The following is a 17,801-nucleotide window of genomic DNA, read 5'->3' on the forward strand; positions in this document are numbered from 1 at the left end:
CTTGTTGAAATTACACCAGAAAGAATGCAGAATTCTAAGACAGAGCTGAATGAGCAACTTACTTTCTTTCTCTTCTGATGCTTGCAATGGAAGAACAAAAGGTGATTCATGCTACACCAACACTCTTTTAGTATCCTTCCCAAACATCATTGCTCAGAGAACCAAAGGGGAAACCAATTATCTCTCCCGACCACCATAATCACAGGAGCTGTATTTACCATTCCCCTGGAATTATGACATGTGGGCATTTTGTCCCCAAGACGCAAACCAACAAAATGTAATAATCAAGCATATTTCGCTTATTTGTTTGTCACTATTTTTTAAATTAAACAACAAACATACCACAATTGTAGCATCTTAAAGACTAAGCAGCTTTATTTGACATAAACTTTCATGGACCATTGTCCACTTCATCCAATGGACTGCTAAATTCTTCAGTATAGATGCATGGAACTACTGATACAAATGCATGAAGTCTAAATTCACTGGGAAAGGGGGATTAAGCCCTCAACCAGAAGGGAAAGCACAAAACCAGGCAGAGATTCATACCAAAGTTGTAAGGAAGGAAATGGAACATAAAAATAAAATATGATAAGAGCACCAATTTGTATACCTCCTGAAAAAACTTCTAATTTGGTGCTATTCACTTGCCTTTGGTCCCCTTGCACCAGAGCACCCTCTGTTCCCTTGTATCCCTCTGATCCCCATTGGACCTTGGTCTCCCTGATAAAGAAAGAGAAATTGGTTGGAGTTATTCAGTAAACAGGGATACAACTTTATCACTGTTAGATCTTGTGTCTGAAAAATGTGCCTTTAATTAATGCAAGTTTCCTACCACCACAGGAATGCATCTACTATTTCAGCATTTATCTCATTGCCAACTAACTGCCACGTACAATAATTAAATTAAAATATAAAACACACAAACAGCACAAAGCAATACAAAGATCATTTGAAAATATTCCAAAAAACATTTTTTAAAGGAAGCTATTTTTCAAATGTCAGGAAATTCTAATAAGAAGCTTGCACTGAGAAGAATTTACAACTCATTCTGCACCAAAATTTGCGCATGGTTTTCTTACTCAGAAAGCAAGATTCTTTGCACAAAAAATAACATGTACAAAAAGGGGAAATTTTGCACAAAATAAGTCCTAAACTCCAAACTAAAAAATATATAGTATAACCAAAAAGAACAATAATCACAAACGATCTAACTCAAAGGTATATGGTATAGAACAAAAGACATTTTGCACCTATTCTTTCTTTCCCTCTTTAATAGATTTTTGATGGAAATAAAAATTGAAAAGAAGTAATGAAAAGATTATTTCAAGTGATGCCGGGAACACACCTTGTAAAAATCAGCAAATGACACAATAATAGTTTTATCCAGGGGCACTATCCTGCCCCTTCTTTAACAGCCGATGTGGGTAGAGAAAGAGGAGATAGAGGAAACAGTGGGAAAATATGAAATGATTGCACATATCATCAAAAAAAGGCAGGGCATTTGTGTCACCTGAAAAAACTCTACAACTTTAACTACAGTGCACAAAATCTGCAAAACCTCTCTCTGCCACACAATATGAAAGACATAATAAATGGCTCCCTCCCAGATGAATGAGGTCAAGGGTGTCAAAGGACTTCCATGTGGGTTTTATTACATAGAATCAAAAAATAATAAGAGTTGGAAGAGACCACAAAGGCCGACTAGTCCAACCCCCTGCCATGCAGGAAAAGCACAAAGTATCCCTGTCAGATGGCCATCCAGCCTCTGTTTAAAAGTTTCCAAAGAAGGAGTTTCCACCACACTCCGAGGCAGAGAGTTCCACGGCTCAACAGCTCGTACAGTCAAGAAGTTCTTCCTAATGTTCAGGTGAAATCTCCTTTCCTGTAATTTAAAACCTTTGATCCTAGTCCTAGTTTCAAGGGAAGCAGAAAACAACCTTGCTCCCTCTTCCTTATGACATCCTTTCACATATTTATACATGGCTATCATGTCTCCCCTCATTTCAGTTTTTTTTTAAAAAAAAACAAACCAAGGTGCTGAAGCTATATTTGAAGATTCAAAACATTGGACAGATCCTTTCAATTCTAGAATTCACCACACCAATGAGATGGGTGCTACAAGTCAACTCTAGTTGGGAGTTGCTTCAACACATGACCTATGAGTTACTTACAATTCCTCCTTCCTCACCAGGATGGCCTGGAGATCCTTGATAGCCCACACTTCCCTGAAAGATAATTATCAGGAAGAAAATTAATTTCATTTACATGACCGAGATCCTTTCCATTTATTTTGAAGATGGGAGGTTTTTCATGTGCTGAAATACACTCTGCTCTTCATTAACCAAATAGTACTCAAGGGATACCCTCTTAAAAAACAAAATGTATATTTCCATCTTCCCCAACCATATGCCACTATACTGTTTAATCTCAATCAAAGCTGACTGTGCTTCCTGGAACTATTGAAGATTGGGAAACAGAATGAACTCGGTATCCAAGGAGCGGGGGGGGGGGGGGAGACACTCTGTGACTCTCTGAAGCCATGAATAATAGTAATATATTTTTAATACTACTGGCCCAGAAGAATACCATACAGTCACACTGGAGGACCTAGGAGTGTGAGTAAGTGAAATTTTGGGTATCGATTCGAATTCATGGATAAGGAGATCATATAATATATTCAGGTACTTGTTGCATTCATGTACCTCTGATTGGAATGATGTACTCTTATGAAATTAGAGGCTGGGAAAAGAAAGGTCCAGATAAAAAAATATTTCAGGTTGAGTATCCTTTATCCAGATATAAAATTTCCAAAACACTCAAGATTCAAAAGTTGTCCATGTTGATAGCTGAGATAGTGACACTTTTGCTTTCTGAAGTTTCAATGTACACAAACTTTGTGTCATGCACAAAATTATTTAAAATGTCATATAAACTTACTTTCAGACTATGGGTATAAGCAGATATCTCTCTCTCTCTCTCTCTATATATATATATATATATATATATATATATATATATATATATTCTTACATGAATTCTGTGTTCAGACTTGAGTCCCATCTCTAAGATATCTCATTATGTATGTATATTGTATACACAAATACAAATATTCCAAAACCCAAAATACTTCTGGTTCCAAGTATTTCTAATAAATGAGACTCAACCTGCACCACCAAAAATATATGATGATATAAATAGTTCAAAAAAGCAGAAATGTTTTCTTCCAACCGAGTCAATATTTACTTGGATTTGCAAGGAAAATTTGTGGTAGAGAAATTTGTTGTCCCACTATCCTAATGAAGCCTATGCAATAACGTTGAGGCACATGCAAATGATTGGAGTCTCCTCTGGATTTAGGACCACAGAGTTGGGGATAAGAGTCTCCACATTAAGAGAATATCTCAAACCACCTGATGCCTTACACCACTTTCCTATACACTTTTGCTTTTTAGGGTAGCTTTCAGCATACAACTTTTGAAGGCGTCTTTTCCATTTTACAACCAAGTTTACTTCATTAAATCAATAAGTAGAACGTATGACAACACTGAAAGATGCTACAAGAGCTTCCCACAGAGGACTGCAATAATGATTAGTGATTCATGTCTTGTTTCATTTTCAAATTGTAAAAATTTACAAGCAAAATCGACTAGCTAATGGGATGTTTGGAATGACAGAAGATTTATGCCTAGCGAAGCTGGAGTTTTGATCCTTATTGTACACAGGAGATTTGAAAGGTTTCTTACATTTCTGTCTGAAGTATTTAAACTTTATAAAAAGTAACCGGATGAACTATCAAAATTGGTCTTGATCCATCTTCTCATTGTCCTTCACTTATTTTTCCCCAGTTAAACATTCTGCATTCAGATCATCACTCCATTTAGTTGACTTGTTATTTTGACCTTTCATTATATCTTTGAAAAGTTACAAAAAAACTAATCCCAGAATTGCTTTGCTGTGCACCCAAGGTACACCTCTGAATTCTGTTTAAAGAAGATGGAATAGAAAAATTCTAATTAAAAATATTGTTTCAGGCAAGGCCAAAAGAGGCAACCACCCGAGTTAGGTGATACTAGGGGACAGCAATAGCAGTCCCACAGGCTGTTCCAAATCCCTTCAATCCCTTGGGGCATTTCCCTCTTGTGGAAACATTTTGCTTCCTAATCTAGTCTTATATGTAGTGGTGGAATTTTTTATCCTGTTGAAAGATGTAAGGGAAGACATTATAGTAGGACTGAACTGTCAACCTACACAAGAGGAGATGAAGTGCAATTTTTTTGCACTTCATCTTTTCTAGATCAAAGTTAGGTGACATCTTCTCCTCTGGTTCAGGAAATAAAAAGCCTTGGGTTGGCCCTGATTTCAGAGATTTCCCCTTCATAGTTAGTGCACTATGTCATGAGATCTTGTTGCCTTCTATTTTATCTTAGAGCTTGGAAAAATTACTTTTGTGGATACAATTCCCAGAATCTCCCAGCAAAGGTAAACAATGGCCATACTATGCTGATTGGAAATTCTCAGACGTTGGTCTAAAAAGTAACTTTCCCAAACTCTGCTTCCTCTATTGGAATTAGTATTGCATAAGACCTCTCTATCAAGAAGTCAGTGTAACCTTCTCTAATGTCCCCGCATGGGAAGCTGGGCCTGAAAGATGAGAGCTCACCCCATCTCGCAGATTCAAACTGCAGACCTTCAGGTCAGCAGCTCAGCCAGCACAAGGATTTAACCCACTGCGCCACCGCGGCTCCTTAAAAATGTACTTCATCTTGTTTATTTATGTGCCCAAGCACAGTTTGGGAATCATTTCCCTAATTAGTGTTCTCCCTTCTCTAATTTTACCTTCCTTCCAGAAAGTCCAAGAACACCTCGAATGCCATCTTCTCCATAACACTTACAGCAGACATTGCAGCATTCCCGTTCAGTAATAGTGTCCTAAAAATAACAAATGCCAACCAATTATTCTTAATGTATCTATCATGAACTCAAAAGGATGCCTTTTATTTTAAAAAAATCCTTTTTTCATGAAACAACTTACAAAAGCTCTCCATAACATGCTGGGGAGTTCTGGGTTTCCTATGTGCAAAGGTTCCCGATATCCAAATCCTCTACCAAACTCAATTTCCTGCAATTCGTGGAATTCCTGGAAGTTTTCCAGGCCAATCATTAAAAATGAATCAAGCCCTGAAAAACAAACAGTATTTTAAACAATTCCTTCATTTTTCAAATCTTTTTGTGTATGTGTTGGACTTGTCAAGTTATATTTTTAATTCCCAAGGAAATGTTTTGAGAAGAAGAAAGGTGATAACTGGTGATGCCATCCTTAATGTTTCCAATACTCAACAAGTTAGCTTTATCCCAGGATTTGGGGTTATGGTTTATTTTGCCCTAACAAGCCAGTGTTGTTAAAAAGTTTTGAAACAGTTTGCTGTCGGTTTATGAATCATAATGCCACCGTCAGACATCACATGTAACTATATCTGATTCATTTGTTTACAAGTTTTCATGAAAGGAAGAATAAATGGGAGGAGAAATGTGTTTATACTAACATTCTGTTTATTCACATTGGGGCTAAATAAACCAGGATTCTTGGTTTATTGTTGTGTATGAACATAGTCATTTCTTTACCACGGAAACTGCCAACTTAGAATATTTGCTAGAAAATGGCAGTTTTTATCTAATTATTAAAATTGCAGTGGAAAACCAGGATTTATGTATTCTCATTGCAAGATAACTTTTAATGAGAAATTTTATCCATATAACTGATTTTCACCTTTGTTACACATTATTATTATTATTATCATCATTATTCTTTCAAACACAACAAGATTAGTGCACAGCAAACAAAATCACTATGCTGGCTGTTGTATTGGATCACATGTCGGACACTTCCCAAGTGTCTAGGACTGTGTAATGTATCAGCGAATAATGTGTGCAGATTCGAGTAGGGCGACCTTTTGCAGCTGACAGATGGTAATTTTGTCACCGCCGATTGTGTTTAAGTGCAGGCCAAGTTCTTTAGGCACTGCACCCAGTGTGCCGATCACCACTGGGACCACCTTTACTGGCTTGTGCCAGAGGAGTTGTTGTTGTTGTTGTTGTTGTTGTTGTTATTATTATTATTTCTAAACGCTTAATGTCCAACCTATCTTTGAGACCACATCTCCTTCTATGAACTGGCGTGGTCTCTGAGATCTGCCAGGTATGCCTGTCTCTAGATCTCGTCTCGGTCTCAAGCATAGTTGATGGGGACAAGAGAGAGGGTCTTCTCAGTGGCTTTATAATGCCCTCCCTAGAGAGATTCGGCTAGCCTCCACTCTCCACATTTTTTTAGTCAAATATGAAATCATGGCTCTTAAAACAGGCCTTCGACCATGATTAGAATTTTAATGGTTAAATTCAAGGACTTAGTGGTTTGCTTCACTTTGGCACTTTGGATCGATATGTGTTTGAATAAGTCTATTCTATATCTGCAGGCACCGCTACATTTTATGGAATTTTAAATCCTATTAATATGGGTTTATATGATTTTTAATGTAAAATTGTTGTGTAAACTTATATTGTCACCATTTTAAATGCTTATGTATTTGTGTATTTTATGTGTGTTGCACTTCAGAGAGCTTTTGTGTGTCGCCCTGAGTCCCTTCAGGGTGATGTTGGTGGGATATAAATAAAGTATTATTATTATTATTATTATTATTATTATTATTATTATTCCACTATATCGCTCTTAAAGGATACATATATCTATGTATATATGCATAGAGTGTAGGAAAAGACTTATTGTTATAAAAGGAACCATCTGTGGGGGAAAGACTGCTCCTTAGCCTAAAAAGGGCCAGGTTGTAAAACTGCCTCAACACATTCTTGGAGGAGCTTTGGGTGCAAAAACAGCCATCTGACCTAGATGTCTCCTACAGGCCACTATTTTCCAACACCAATCTAGACATTTCTCTAAACTGTCAAATGAGCCTTTGTGACCACTGCTAAGATCACCATAGTCCTGGTAATTTTTGAATTTCTATTACATTCCCTATATACCTTAGCAATTTCTGTGGCAATCCATCTAAATAAATAAATACACTCTATACCAGGGGTCCTCAAACTAAGGCCCGGGGGCCGGATACGGCCCTCCAAGGTCATTTACCCGGCCCTCGCTCAGGGTCAACCTAAGTCTGAAAGTTTACATTTGTTAAAATTGTCCTTCATTTTAATTATTGTATTGTTTTTAAGTGTTTTTGCACTACAAATAAGATATGTGCAGTGCGCATAGGAATTCATTAAAAAAAAGCAAATTATAATCTGGCCCTCCAGCAGTTTTAGGGATTGTGACCTGGCCCTCTGTTTAAAAAGTTTGAGGACCCCTGCTCTATACATTTGAAAAAATAGACTGCAGCGCATTAAAAAATAAGCTAAGTCAAATAAAACTTAGCTTATTTTTTGACTCAACACATAGTGTTGAGTCATCTAGTGTTTTGACACCTATGGTTTCACAGTTGTTTTTATCATACATTACAATTTCCATTAACTCTACCCAGATTGGGTTGTTGTAGGTTTTTCGGGCTGTATGGCCATGTTCTAGAAGAATTTTCTCCTGACGTTTCACCTGCATCTGTGGCAAGCATCCTCAGAGGTTGTGTGGTTTGTTGGAAAGTAGGAAAATTGGGTTTATATATCGGTGGAAGGTCCAGATTATCCAATATGAATAATGTGAGTTGTAGTTCAAAAATATTTAGGTAAACACACATCTGTGTGTTTCACAATTGCTTCCCAATTGAATTATTTTCTTAGGAAGCAGACCAGTCACTGCATAAAAAACGAGGGGGATATAGTGTTTGTGGTTCTTCCTGGGAAAAAGAGGTGAAGAGACTCCCAGGGCCAGTTCTGACCTAAACATTTTGCTGGAATTAAAATCAAGAGCACTGCTAGAAAGGAAAAGCAGTTGCATTTTCTGTTTCCACCATGTTTCAAGAGAATTTTTTTCTCAAGGGGTATTTGGTAATCCAGGCTGTTGGGATCTGCTAAAATCTGACAAGAAATGAAAGTAAACATTCCTCATTTGTTTTGTGGATACTTTTTAACAGCTGGTTAATTTTCTCCTCTTTCAGTGTAATTTCTCATTTCCATATAACTCCTCAAATAAGTACACCCAAGGTACAATCATGTCAAATGTCTGGCAACATGTTTTAGTACTTTCAAATATTCCTTAACTGACATTTCAAGATCACCATCTCCTAGGGGATCATATTGAATTACTGTTATTTCTGGACAAAATCAATGTATGTGATTTATGCATCATATCCACTAGCACTCCTACCATATTGTGTGTGTGAAGCAGGGGACTGGTGTCCTGCAAGACTTAATTTTTTTCCTCTTATACCACACTCAAACAGCTATCCCAGTAAACAAAATTCCAAAGTCCCTCAAGTTTTTGAAGCATTGCCAAATTTGCAGATTTAATATAGGCAACTGTGTGTTTTCCCTAAAAAAAAATCTGTGCTAACTGACTGGCATTTGAGGTATACCTTGCATATGAATGTAGCACTTTTCTTTGTTAAGAGAAGATCTAAACAATGATGGCTGTTGGCTGAAATGTCTATGAGACAGTGAATTGTCTCTAGACATTAATTTAATTTTCAATGGAGCTGTCCATAGTGCCAAATTTGTTGAAGCACCACTATTCAGTGCCCTAAAACTTGGAGTGGACTCATCATCCCCTTGACATGCAAATCATCAGCCACCACTAGATAAAGGGTAGGAGGAATAAACCAGGCAAGCAAAAAGCAGTAAAATCATTCCTTGTTCCATTCCTGGATTTGCCCTACACATAAGCACAACTTTGCTTTTGGATACCATGTCCCCTCAAGGAGAGAAGGTGGCCTACGCCACTGGAGAAATTATACTGATTAGCCAGTATTGCACCACCTGACATCTGCCGGGAAGTAGCAACCAATAGTGAAAGGGCCAAGGCAGTGACATCACTATTCCATCCCCTGTTTGGATATCAGCCAGCACTCCAACGACTTAAATCAAGAAATTGTTTTCTAAGATCTGCAGAGACACTCGCTGGAACACCCCAGCAAGCAAGTCCAAAAGTGGCAGGCTAAAACCCAGAACCTCAATCAATGGCTGATACTAAATGAGAGACTACCCCCTGGGCACACAGAAAACTGGGCGACTTGGAAGGCACTGAACAGACTGCGCTCTGGCACCACGAGATGCAGAGCCAACCTTAAGAAATTGGGCTACAAAGTGGAATCCACGACATGCGAGTGTGGAGAAGAGCAAACCACAGACCACCTACTGCAATGCAACCTGAGCCCTGCCACATGCATAATGGAGGACCTTCTTGCAGCAACACCAGAGGCACTCCAAGTGGCCAGCTACTGGTCAAAGGACGTTTAATAGAATACCAAGCCTGCAAACTTTGTGTTTTGTTTGTTTGTTTGTTTTTAATGCAATACAACTGTTTTGGTTCACTTCTAACACAATAAATAAATACCTTTATTTTTGTACCCCACCTCCATCTCCCCAAAAGGACTCAGGTCAGCTTACATATGGCACAATGTGCTTAGAACAACACATAAAATAAGCAAACCATAGACCACCTACTACAGCGCAACCTGAGCCCTGCCACATGCACAATTGAGGACCTCCTTATAGCAACATCATAGTCACTCCAAGTGGTCAGCTACTGGTTAAAGGACATTTAATAGAATGCCAAATTTGCAAACTGTATGTGTGTGTGTGTGATTCAAATTCAATACAACTGTTTGGCTTGCTCCTGACACAATAAATAACTAATAAATAAATAAATAAATAAAGATTATTATTATTATTATTATTATTATTATTATTATGTGTGCTCAGTATTCTCATACCTTTCCGGCGAATAACATCAACTGTTGTTTTGAGCATTTCAACACTGTCATCCGGCCCATCAGTAAACACCAACAGGACCTGTGAGAACACAAGATAGGTGAGGAATCCACTCCAGATTCTCTGGAGACAGGAAGAAAAAAAAACTGAAAGAGGTAATTGTTACTGAATCTCTCTTTGCCATCTCAAATCCAATCTGGTAACCTAAGACAGAAAGCTTTGCTTCTGGAGTGGTTCCAGGGCCTCAAGCAACTTAATCTTGTTCTGGTTAGAGCTATGCTGGCATTACCATGATCGTACTATGGAGGTTCTGCATTTGGCCAAAGGAATCGGGAGCTAAGTAGAAACAAACACACACTCCTGTTCTATCCTCGTTTACAGTTTCAGTTCAGACATATGTCACTTCCACTCTACACTATTATAGCACTTAAACTGCCATGGTTGCATCTTATGGAATCCTGGAGTTCATTGTTTAGTGGGACCAGAGCTCTGTGACTAAGTCTAACAGTCCAGCTTTGAAAGGATGGAGTCTTTCTAATTAAAATTATATCAAAGAGCTACAAATTGGGCTTTGTGAACAAGACCCCAGACTCTCCCAACTATAACACCACATTGTGTCCATCTTGGCGAACAATGCTGACATAAGCCATTGCATGTGATCAAAGCCATACTTGTTTATGTAAACCTTGGTCATATGCCAAAGGTCTGGTCACTGAGTTATTTGTGGGCTGATGGATCAGCTCCATCTCTACTCCCTCCCCACCATTAGGCAATTTCCAAATTAGACACTACTGAATTCTCTGGTTCAATTTGGTTGACATTTATTGAACAGGACCCAATATTGCCACCATAGCACTAGCACAACCAAAGGACAAGGTTATGTCCTTTAACATGTTTACTCAGACTTTTCTCACAGTATATAAATCCTCAGATGCCTGGAACAAAGTAAAGAATGATTCCATTGAAACTGACTCATAACCAAATGCCTTTTCCACCATCCAAAACCACAAGAGACACATGCTTACCTTCACTTTGGCAGAAGTCAGACTCAGAGACTGATCCCAAAAGGACTGAAGGAAATCTATATTCAAATAAGTATCCACCATGGTTTGCACAGCCAAGAATTTCTGAATGATCTCATCATTATATGGTTCAAAGTCAGAGTCAAACAAGGACTGTCCATTTCTTGAAAAAACTTGATACCTGAACCTGATGGAAGAAGCAAGGCTGCAACTGATATTGATCATTGGGGCCATTTGCTGCATAAGCCAAGGCAAGTAGGTTTGCATTTTTTGTTTCAAATGGAATGCAGATGGAGACCCCACTTGCTCCGAAATATCAACTCCTACCGAAATGTCTATGTTGCAGTCTGTTAAGAGGGAACAAAGAAAACAGGGAACACAAATAAAATAAATAAACTTTATTTATTTATGAAAAAGATCTTGGAGTCCTCGTGGACAACAAGTTAAACATGAGCCAACAGTGTGATGTGGCGACAAAAAAAGCCAATGGGATTTTGGCCTGCATCAATAGGAGCGTAGTGTCTAGATCTAGGGAAGTAATGTTAGACCACATCTGGAATATTGTGTCCAATTCTGGGCACCACAATTCAAGAGAGATATTGACAAGCTGGAATGTGTCCAGAGGAGGGCGACTAAAATGATCAAGGGTCTGGAGAACAAGCCCTATGAGGAGTGGCTTAAGGAGCTGGGCATGTTTAGCCTGAAGAAGAGAAGGCTGAGAGGAGATATGATAGCCATGTATAATTATGTGAGAGGAAGCCACAGGGAGGAGGGAGCAAGCTTGTTTTCTGCTTCCTTGGAGACTAGGACGCAAAACAATGGCTTCAAACTACAAGAGAGGAGATTCCATCTGAACACGAGGAAGAACTTCCTGACCAGGTGTGGTCTAACCAAACTGAGAGCCGTTCAGCAGTGGAACTCTCTGCCCCAGAGTGTGGTGGAGGCTCCTTCTTTGGAAGCCTTTAAGCAGAGGCTGGATGGCCATCTGTCAGGGGTGATTTGAATGCAATATTCCTGCTTCTTGGCAGGGGGTTGAACTGGATGGCCCATGAGGTCTCTTCCAACTCTATGATTCTATGATTCTATGATTTATAGACCGCCCTATCTCCCTGAAGGGACTCAGGGCAGTTTCCAACAAATATGGCAAACATTCAATACCCAAAGAAAAACCATACAAACAGCTTACATCAGGACAAGAAAACAACATAACTATAACTTAATAATCAAAATAGCAAAAAAAGAAGAAATAAAACAAAATTAAAGTAAAAACATTATAAAATACAAAAAACTGATAAAAAACTAAAAATAAAATATAAAACCGAATACATTGAACTCTATCAGATGAGGTTTAACAATAGCAATGGCCAGGAGTGCTAAAATGGACTTAATAAATTAAAAAGGGCTGAATGAAGGATAGTGCAAACAACGTATCATAGGGCTGGGGAAGTGTATGAAGAGCAGAACAGAGGACTATCTGTCGACCTAGGGACTGGGCTTAGGGACTGTCATTGTGAAACAAAAAGGCTGAACTGAGTCTCATTATTGAGAGAAAAGGTGGGATTTAAATGTCAGATACATTGAAGTTTAATTTAATTTGGAAATGTAGGTCAGCAATTTGGGGGTGCATTATCTTTAGCAACCAGCCATTACATGGTAGTGGTGTAGCTACGATGGGTTGGGAAGGGAGAGCTTTACCTTCCGAAATAAACATTCTGTTTTGCATTGAGAGTTTTCTTTAGTTTTCTTTAGTTTCTAGTGTTGTAGAGAACGAGGCACCGAAAATCACACATATTTAGAACCCTTGCATATGTTTGCATTGACTTAATATATTTGCATGCCCTTCCTCTTTTTTTGGATGCCTAAACTGGATTTCTAAGTCCTGAACCAACATTTTAACTGGTTGTAATACTATAAATTTGCAGAGTGAAGGAACATTTCATAGTAACAGAATTGTTCATTGGATGGGCTTTGGGTCCAACCTATCTTTGAGACTGAATCTCTTTCTATGAACCAGCGTGGGCATTGAGATCTGCTGGGAAGGCCCTTCTCTCGGTTCCACCGCCATCTCAAATATGGTTGGTGGGGACAAGAGAGAGGGTCTTCCCAGTGGTGGTGCCCCGGCTCTGGAATGCCCTCCCTAGAGCGATCAGCCCAGGGCCCTCGCTTCAAGCCTTCCATTCCAGTTTTAAAACACGGCTTTTTAAACAAGCCTTTGATATTATGTAAGTTTTTTTGGATTTGTCCAAGGACTTACTGTTGGCGGCACATCGGCACTGGGCTGTGTCAATTGAAAACTACTTGTTTTTATCTGCAGCTATGACTGCATTTTATGAATTTTAACGTTTTACATCATCATCATCCTCATCCTCATCATTATTATTGGCAGGCAAGGCCCTGGCACTTTTTAAAAGAATAAGCAGACTACCAAAGTTGACAGCCATATAGCAGGGGTTTTAAAATTGTGTTGTACTGCAGTTTTAAACAACAACAACACTGTGGGCACTACAACTCTGTACTTTTTAAGAAGAGTTCATGTATCCATGACAAAACATTCTAGAAAGGAAAATACTGAAGAGCAATCAGTAATGTGTATCCAAGAGCAGCTGTTCTGCTTACATTAGGTGAAGAGGAAAAGGAAGTACTGCCAGATTTAAAAAACACACGTTGGGCACATTTCCAACTTTTTCCATGTTTTTAAAAGAAATGCACATTGGCTAAAGATACTAAGGGGCCGTCTAAATGCCTCATAGACCATCTGAAACCTCAGCAATATGAATTTGCTATCTTGTTTGTGTTTTTATTCACAGGTTTAGTACAGATGCATTGAAGCTTAATTTAATTTGGAAATGTAGGGCAGCAATAAAATGGCTGTTGTTTTCTTAGCATTTAAGATCTGGGAAGAAGCGGGGCAAGTGAGAAGAATGTGTTAGTTCTCGATGTCTTGCTTTAAAAGCAATCAGACGTGTATGGATAAATTTTGTTCCAGTAAGGAAGTTCAAGATTTAATCTCTTAGCCGCAATCCCTCTTCTTGTTACGGTTCAACTCCTATATTGATTCCTAGAAACCATAAACTTAACCAATCCATGCTTTTGACAATGTTGTCTGTATTACATCTTTTGTAATTTGTGGATAAATAAATATTTGCTTCATGAAGAGTTGGAAGCAACTAAATGAATAAAAAACAGCAACAACAACAAAGTACTTGCTTGCTTACTTGTTTGCCTGTTTGGAATATAGATCTAAATACTTTCCTTATGGAAAATTAAGATAAATAATCTTATTAAAGTTGAGACTGTTTATGATGATTCATTAAAGACCAAGTTAATTGACAAAAGTACTGATAGGTCAGATACAAGGATACCTAAATATATGTGTCTTTAGGAAAATAATGCACTATGTGTTTTGTTGCAGATTGTGGGCTTGGATAATCTGCGCCATAATCTGTTTGTTATTCCAGAGGCCAAGGAAAAACCACTAGGAGGTGCTGCTGTGTCATTTTCCTATTCACATTTTTATTAATGCTTGGTACAACAAACAGCCACTGCTGCTTCTGGTTGTACTTTCTGAAGAGAGGAAGAGAAGAAGGAATACAGCTGGGTTGTACGTGTGCTTGAATATTCCACACTTGCAACAGACTCTATTTATCATGACTCAAACAGCTCAGCTAAGAGCAACCAGGATCATCGGAGGGAAAGATGCCTGATCTAAAAACTTTCCAGCTGCTGGCCTTTCTGGGACTCTTTTTAGTTCCACATCTGTTTTACCAAGGCCTCTGTAGTCTCCCATTTCCCCTCATTATCCTTGCCTACCATAAAAAAATAGTTTTATTAGGAGAGACTGGAATATCAGGAGAGAACTACAGAAGTTCATATTGTCACTTCTTATAACAACAGGTTCAGGGTAATTTCCGCTTGTGATACTATGGATTTCTAACACAGAAAAGTCATATGGTATTATTCCTTCGATTCTGGGAATTATACTCCAAAAATGACTTTCCCATGCTCTGCAAAAGTTACTCCTGTGACAGTGTAATACACTGGGATTTGCACATACGCCTGCTTGTACCTTCAGTGATTTTCTGCTGAGAATCTCAAAGAATCACCATCCAGTCCAACCCCCTATCAAGAAGCAGGATTTTTTCATGTGCTGCAGAAATGCAATAAGGTTTTTCATGTGCTGCATAAATACAATAAACTAAATGGCACTTCAAATCCATATTGATTTGAGCTGGAGCACACCAGGATGGCTACTCTTGTTATCACAACAACCCATTCCTAAAGTGCTTCAAAAAACCTGCAAGTGCTTTTAGCTTACTGCAACTGCCGTGATTTGCCTCCTCTCAATCTTCTTCATTCATGTCCTCCTTAGTTCCCCAGAAGAATTGTGGAACTCTCAAAATCTAATGAGTCTGGGTTTTGCATTTAATTATTTCTGCAATTTCACAAGCGCTGTTCCTCTACTTTGAATATTAATTTTAAAAAGGAAATACACATTTTGCAATTACTAGCCTTTCCTTGTTTTGAGTATTCTGCAAGGAAGAAATCTACTTCTCATTTCCAAACCAGCTTATTAACATCTAGCTTCCAAATTGCTACTATGTTTGCAAAAGAACAAAGGAAGGTTGGAAAACAGTACAGAAATGCCTCCTAATCAAGAATGGAAATCTCTATAACAGTTCTGCAAAAAAAAATTGAAAAAGAAAACAAATGAGGTGAAATATAAAAATCATGGCTTTGCTCATCAAATGTTTAAATGACAAGCACTATGGCCAATTAGAAGTGAAGCAGTTCAAAGTGACACTTCCAATACGTCCACAATGAACCATCACAGTCACCCAATCCTCTGTTGAAGGGCTTTTGGATTATCACACCATTTGAAAACATTTTAAACACAGTTTCAAAGCACTTTCATTTGCTTAAGCATTCCCCATTTTCTGAAAAGTACTCCTCAAAACGAGTTGAAGGTTGGTTTGGAGTGATTCAACAACATGCAATAGGAAGCACTTCAGTTCATGACTGGAAGTGTCAAATCCATGTCACAAGCTGCATGCAATAATATCCAATGTCACAAGTGGTAGACCAATGAAAGCAGATTCACCTGGACCTGTGGTAAGCTGCTAGGTGACAAAATGCCTACACTTTGTAAACCAAGCAATTTATTTTCTCAGTGCACAATTCTAGCTTTTATTGCATTGCTCACCAGATTGTTTTCAAAAGGATAGTTCAATTAAACACTGCAACTGATATATGTTTTGCATTTAGTTGGCTGGCTGGGTGGCCAGGGTCAACCAATAGTAGCTAATATTTTGTGTTTCTTTGTTTCTTTGGACGACCTTATCTGGATTTTTATTTGTCATGCTCTTACCTGATGGTAAAAGCTGCCTAACAGTGGACTCTGCTGTCTTGAAGTGTTTGGGAGTCTCTTTCTCTGGAAGTTTCTAAAGAGATGTTGGATGGCCATCTGTTAAGTGCTTTGATTGTATTTTCCTGCATGTAGGACATTGAAGTGTATGGCTCTTGTGGTCTCTCCCAAATCTATCATTTTAAATTATTTGTGGCTCCTTCTGATTAGATGTGTTGGCCTGGACTAACCTCATGTCCTCTAGTAGTACACAAAGAAAAAATGGGAAATGTGTAGCCAAGCAACTCTTGTGAATAATAACAGCATTCATTTGAGAGAGAAAATATATTTTTCAAAATCTGATATTTACCTTGACTGGGTGGATCTCCAGGATCACAGATTTCTGATACAATCTTCCTTTCAATATTCTGCAATCCTTCAAAGTTCTCTACCACATGTACACGATGGGGATCTCCAGCAATGTGAAGGAGTTCAAAGGAGTTGGGAGTGGCAATTCCTATTGCAAAGATTTGGATCCCATCTTTCCTCAGCGCAGCGGCTGCCTCATCTACACTGTCATTGGACTTCCCATCTGTAATGACTATGAGAGATTGCAGCACTCCTTTGTTCTTCCGACCTCCATTCTCAGGCTCAAAGAAGCTCCTGACAAACCTCAATCCCTTCCCAGTGAAGGTGGTGGTTTTCAACTGGACAATCTCATCAATCTTCCCCTTTATGGCAATATCAGTGTAGAACTCGTTGAGGTAAAATTCTTTCTGAGGATCTTTGCTGAACTGGACCACGCCAATCCGGACTTTGTCTTGAGCAATAACAAAGCTGTCTACAACTTCCTTCATGAAGGCCTTCATGGCAGAGAAGTTACGGGCAGATATGCTTCCTGAGCCATCGATCAAAAACACAAGGTCTGCCTCTTGAGTGCCACAAGCTGCAGAGAGAAAAATCAACTCTGTTATGTAGATTGACACCATATAGTCTTTCCTTGTCATAGCTAGTATGAACTAACCCAGGCATGGGCAAACTTCGGCCCTCCATGTGTTTTGTGTATAAATTTTTATTGTGTATAGGAAAAAAACATAATATTCAAAATTCAATGTATTTCCCCAGTCTCACCCCTTCCCCAATCCCACCTGTGAACCACCACCCATGACTTCTGACGCTACACCATATGGAAGTAGTATCTAGCAAAACTCTGTCTTGTCATTACATTAATAGATTCCTTGTGTGGCTATTTCAAGATCTGTTTTTGTCTTCTTTTTTAAATACCCAAAGACAAGTCTCCATTTTCTAACAAACTCTTCTTTGTTTCTTCCCTTTAAGCCATTGGAGAGCTTGGCCATTTGAATATACTTACCTAATTTTCTTCTCCAATCATTAATGAGTAGTTTTTCCCCCCTTCCAAGACTTTGCTATTGTAATTCTCGCAGCCACAAAACTATACTGGCAAATTTCTGCATCATCCTTACTAATTCTCTCTTGAACCCTCTAGGTGTTTTGGACTCCAATTCCCAGAAATCCCAGCCAGCCTATCGGCTGTTAGGAAT

The 17,801-nt window shown here is 38.6% G+C and overlaps 1 protein-coding gene across 1 annotated transcript in view; it reads right to left on the reverse strand.

The window, feature by feature from the left end:
• Positions 1-17,801, reverse strand: part of LOC132779666 (collagen alpha-4(VI) chain-like) — an 81,490-nt gene that overhangs the window by 43,792 nt on the left and 19,897 nt on the right. The window contains exons 9-15 of the mRNA XM_067470214.1: positions 16,610-17,185; positions 10,902-11,245; positions 9,879-9,957; positions 5,036-5,181; positions 4,840-4,932; positions 2,175-2,228; positions 652-723 (exon numbers count right to left, since the gene is read on the reverse strand). Of these exons, the coding sequence (XP_067326315.1) occupies positions 652-723; positions 2,175-2,228; positions 4,840-4,932; positions 5,036-5,181; positions 9,879-9,957; positions 10,902-11,245; positions 16,610-17,185 (1,364 nt within the window). The remainder of the gene's footprint in view (positions 1-651; positions 724-2,174; positions 2,229-4,839; positions 4,933-5,035; positions 5,182-9,878; positions 9,958-10,901; positions 11,246-16,609; positions 17,186-17,801) is intronic.

This window comes from Anolis sagrei, chromosome 6 (genome assembly GCF_037176765.1).
Source record: "Anolis sagrei isolate rAnoSag1 chromosome 6, rAnoSag1.mat, whole genome shotgun sequence".
Lineage (NCBI taxonomy): Eukaryota > Metazoa > Chordata > Lepidosauria > Squamata > Dactyloidae > Anolis > Anolis sagrei.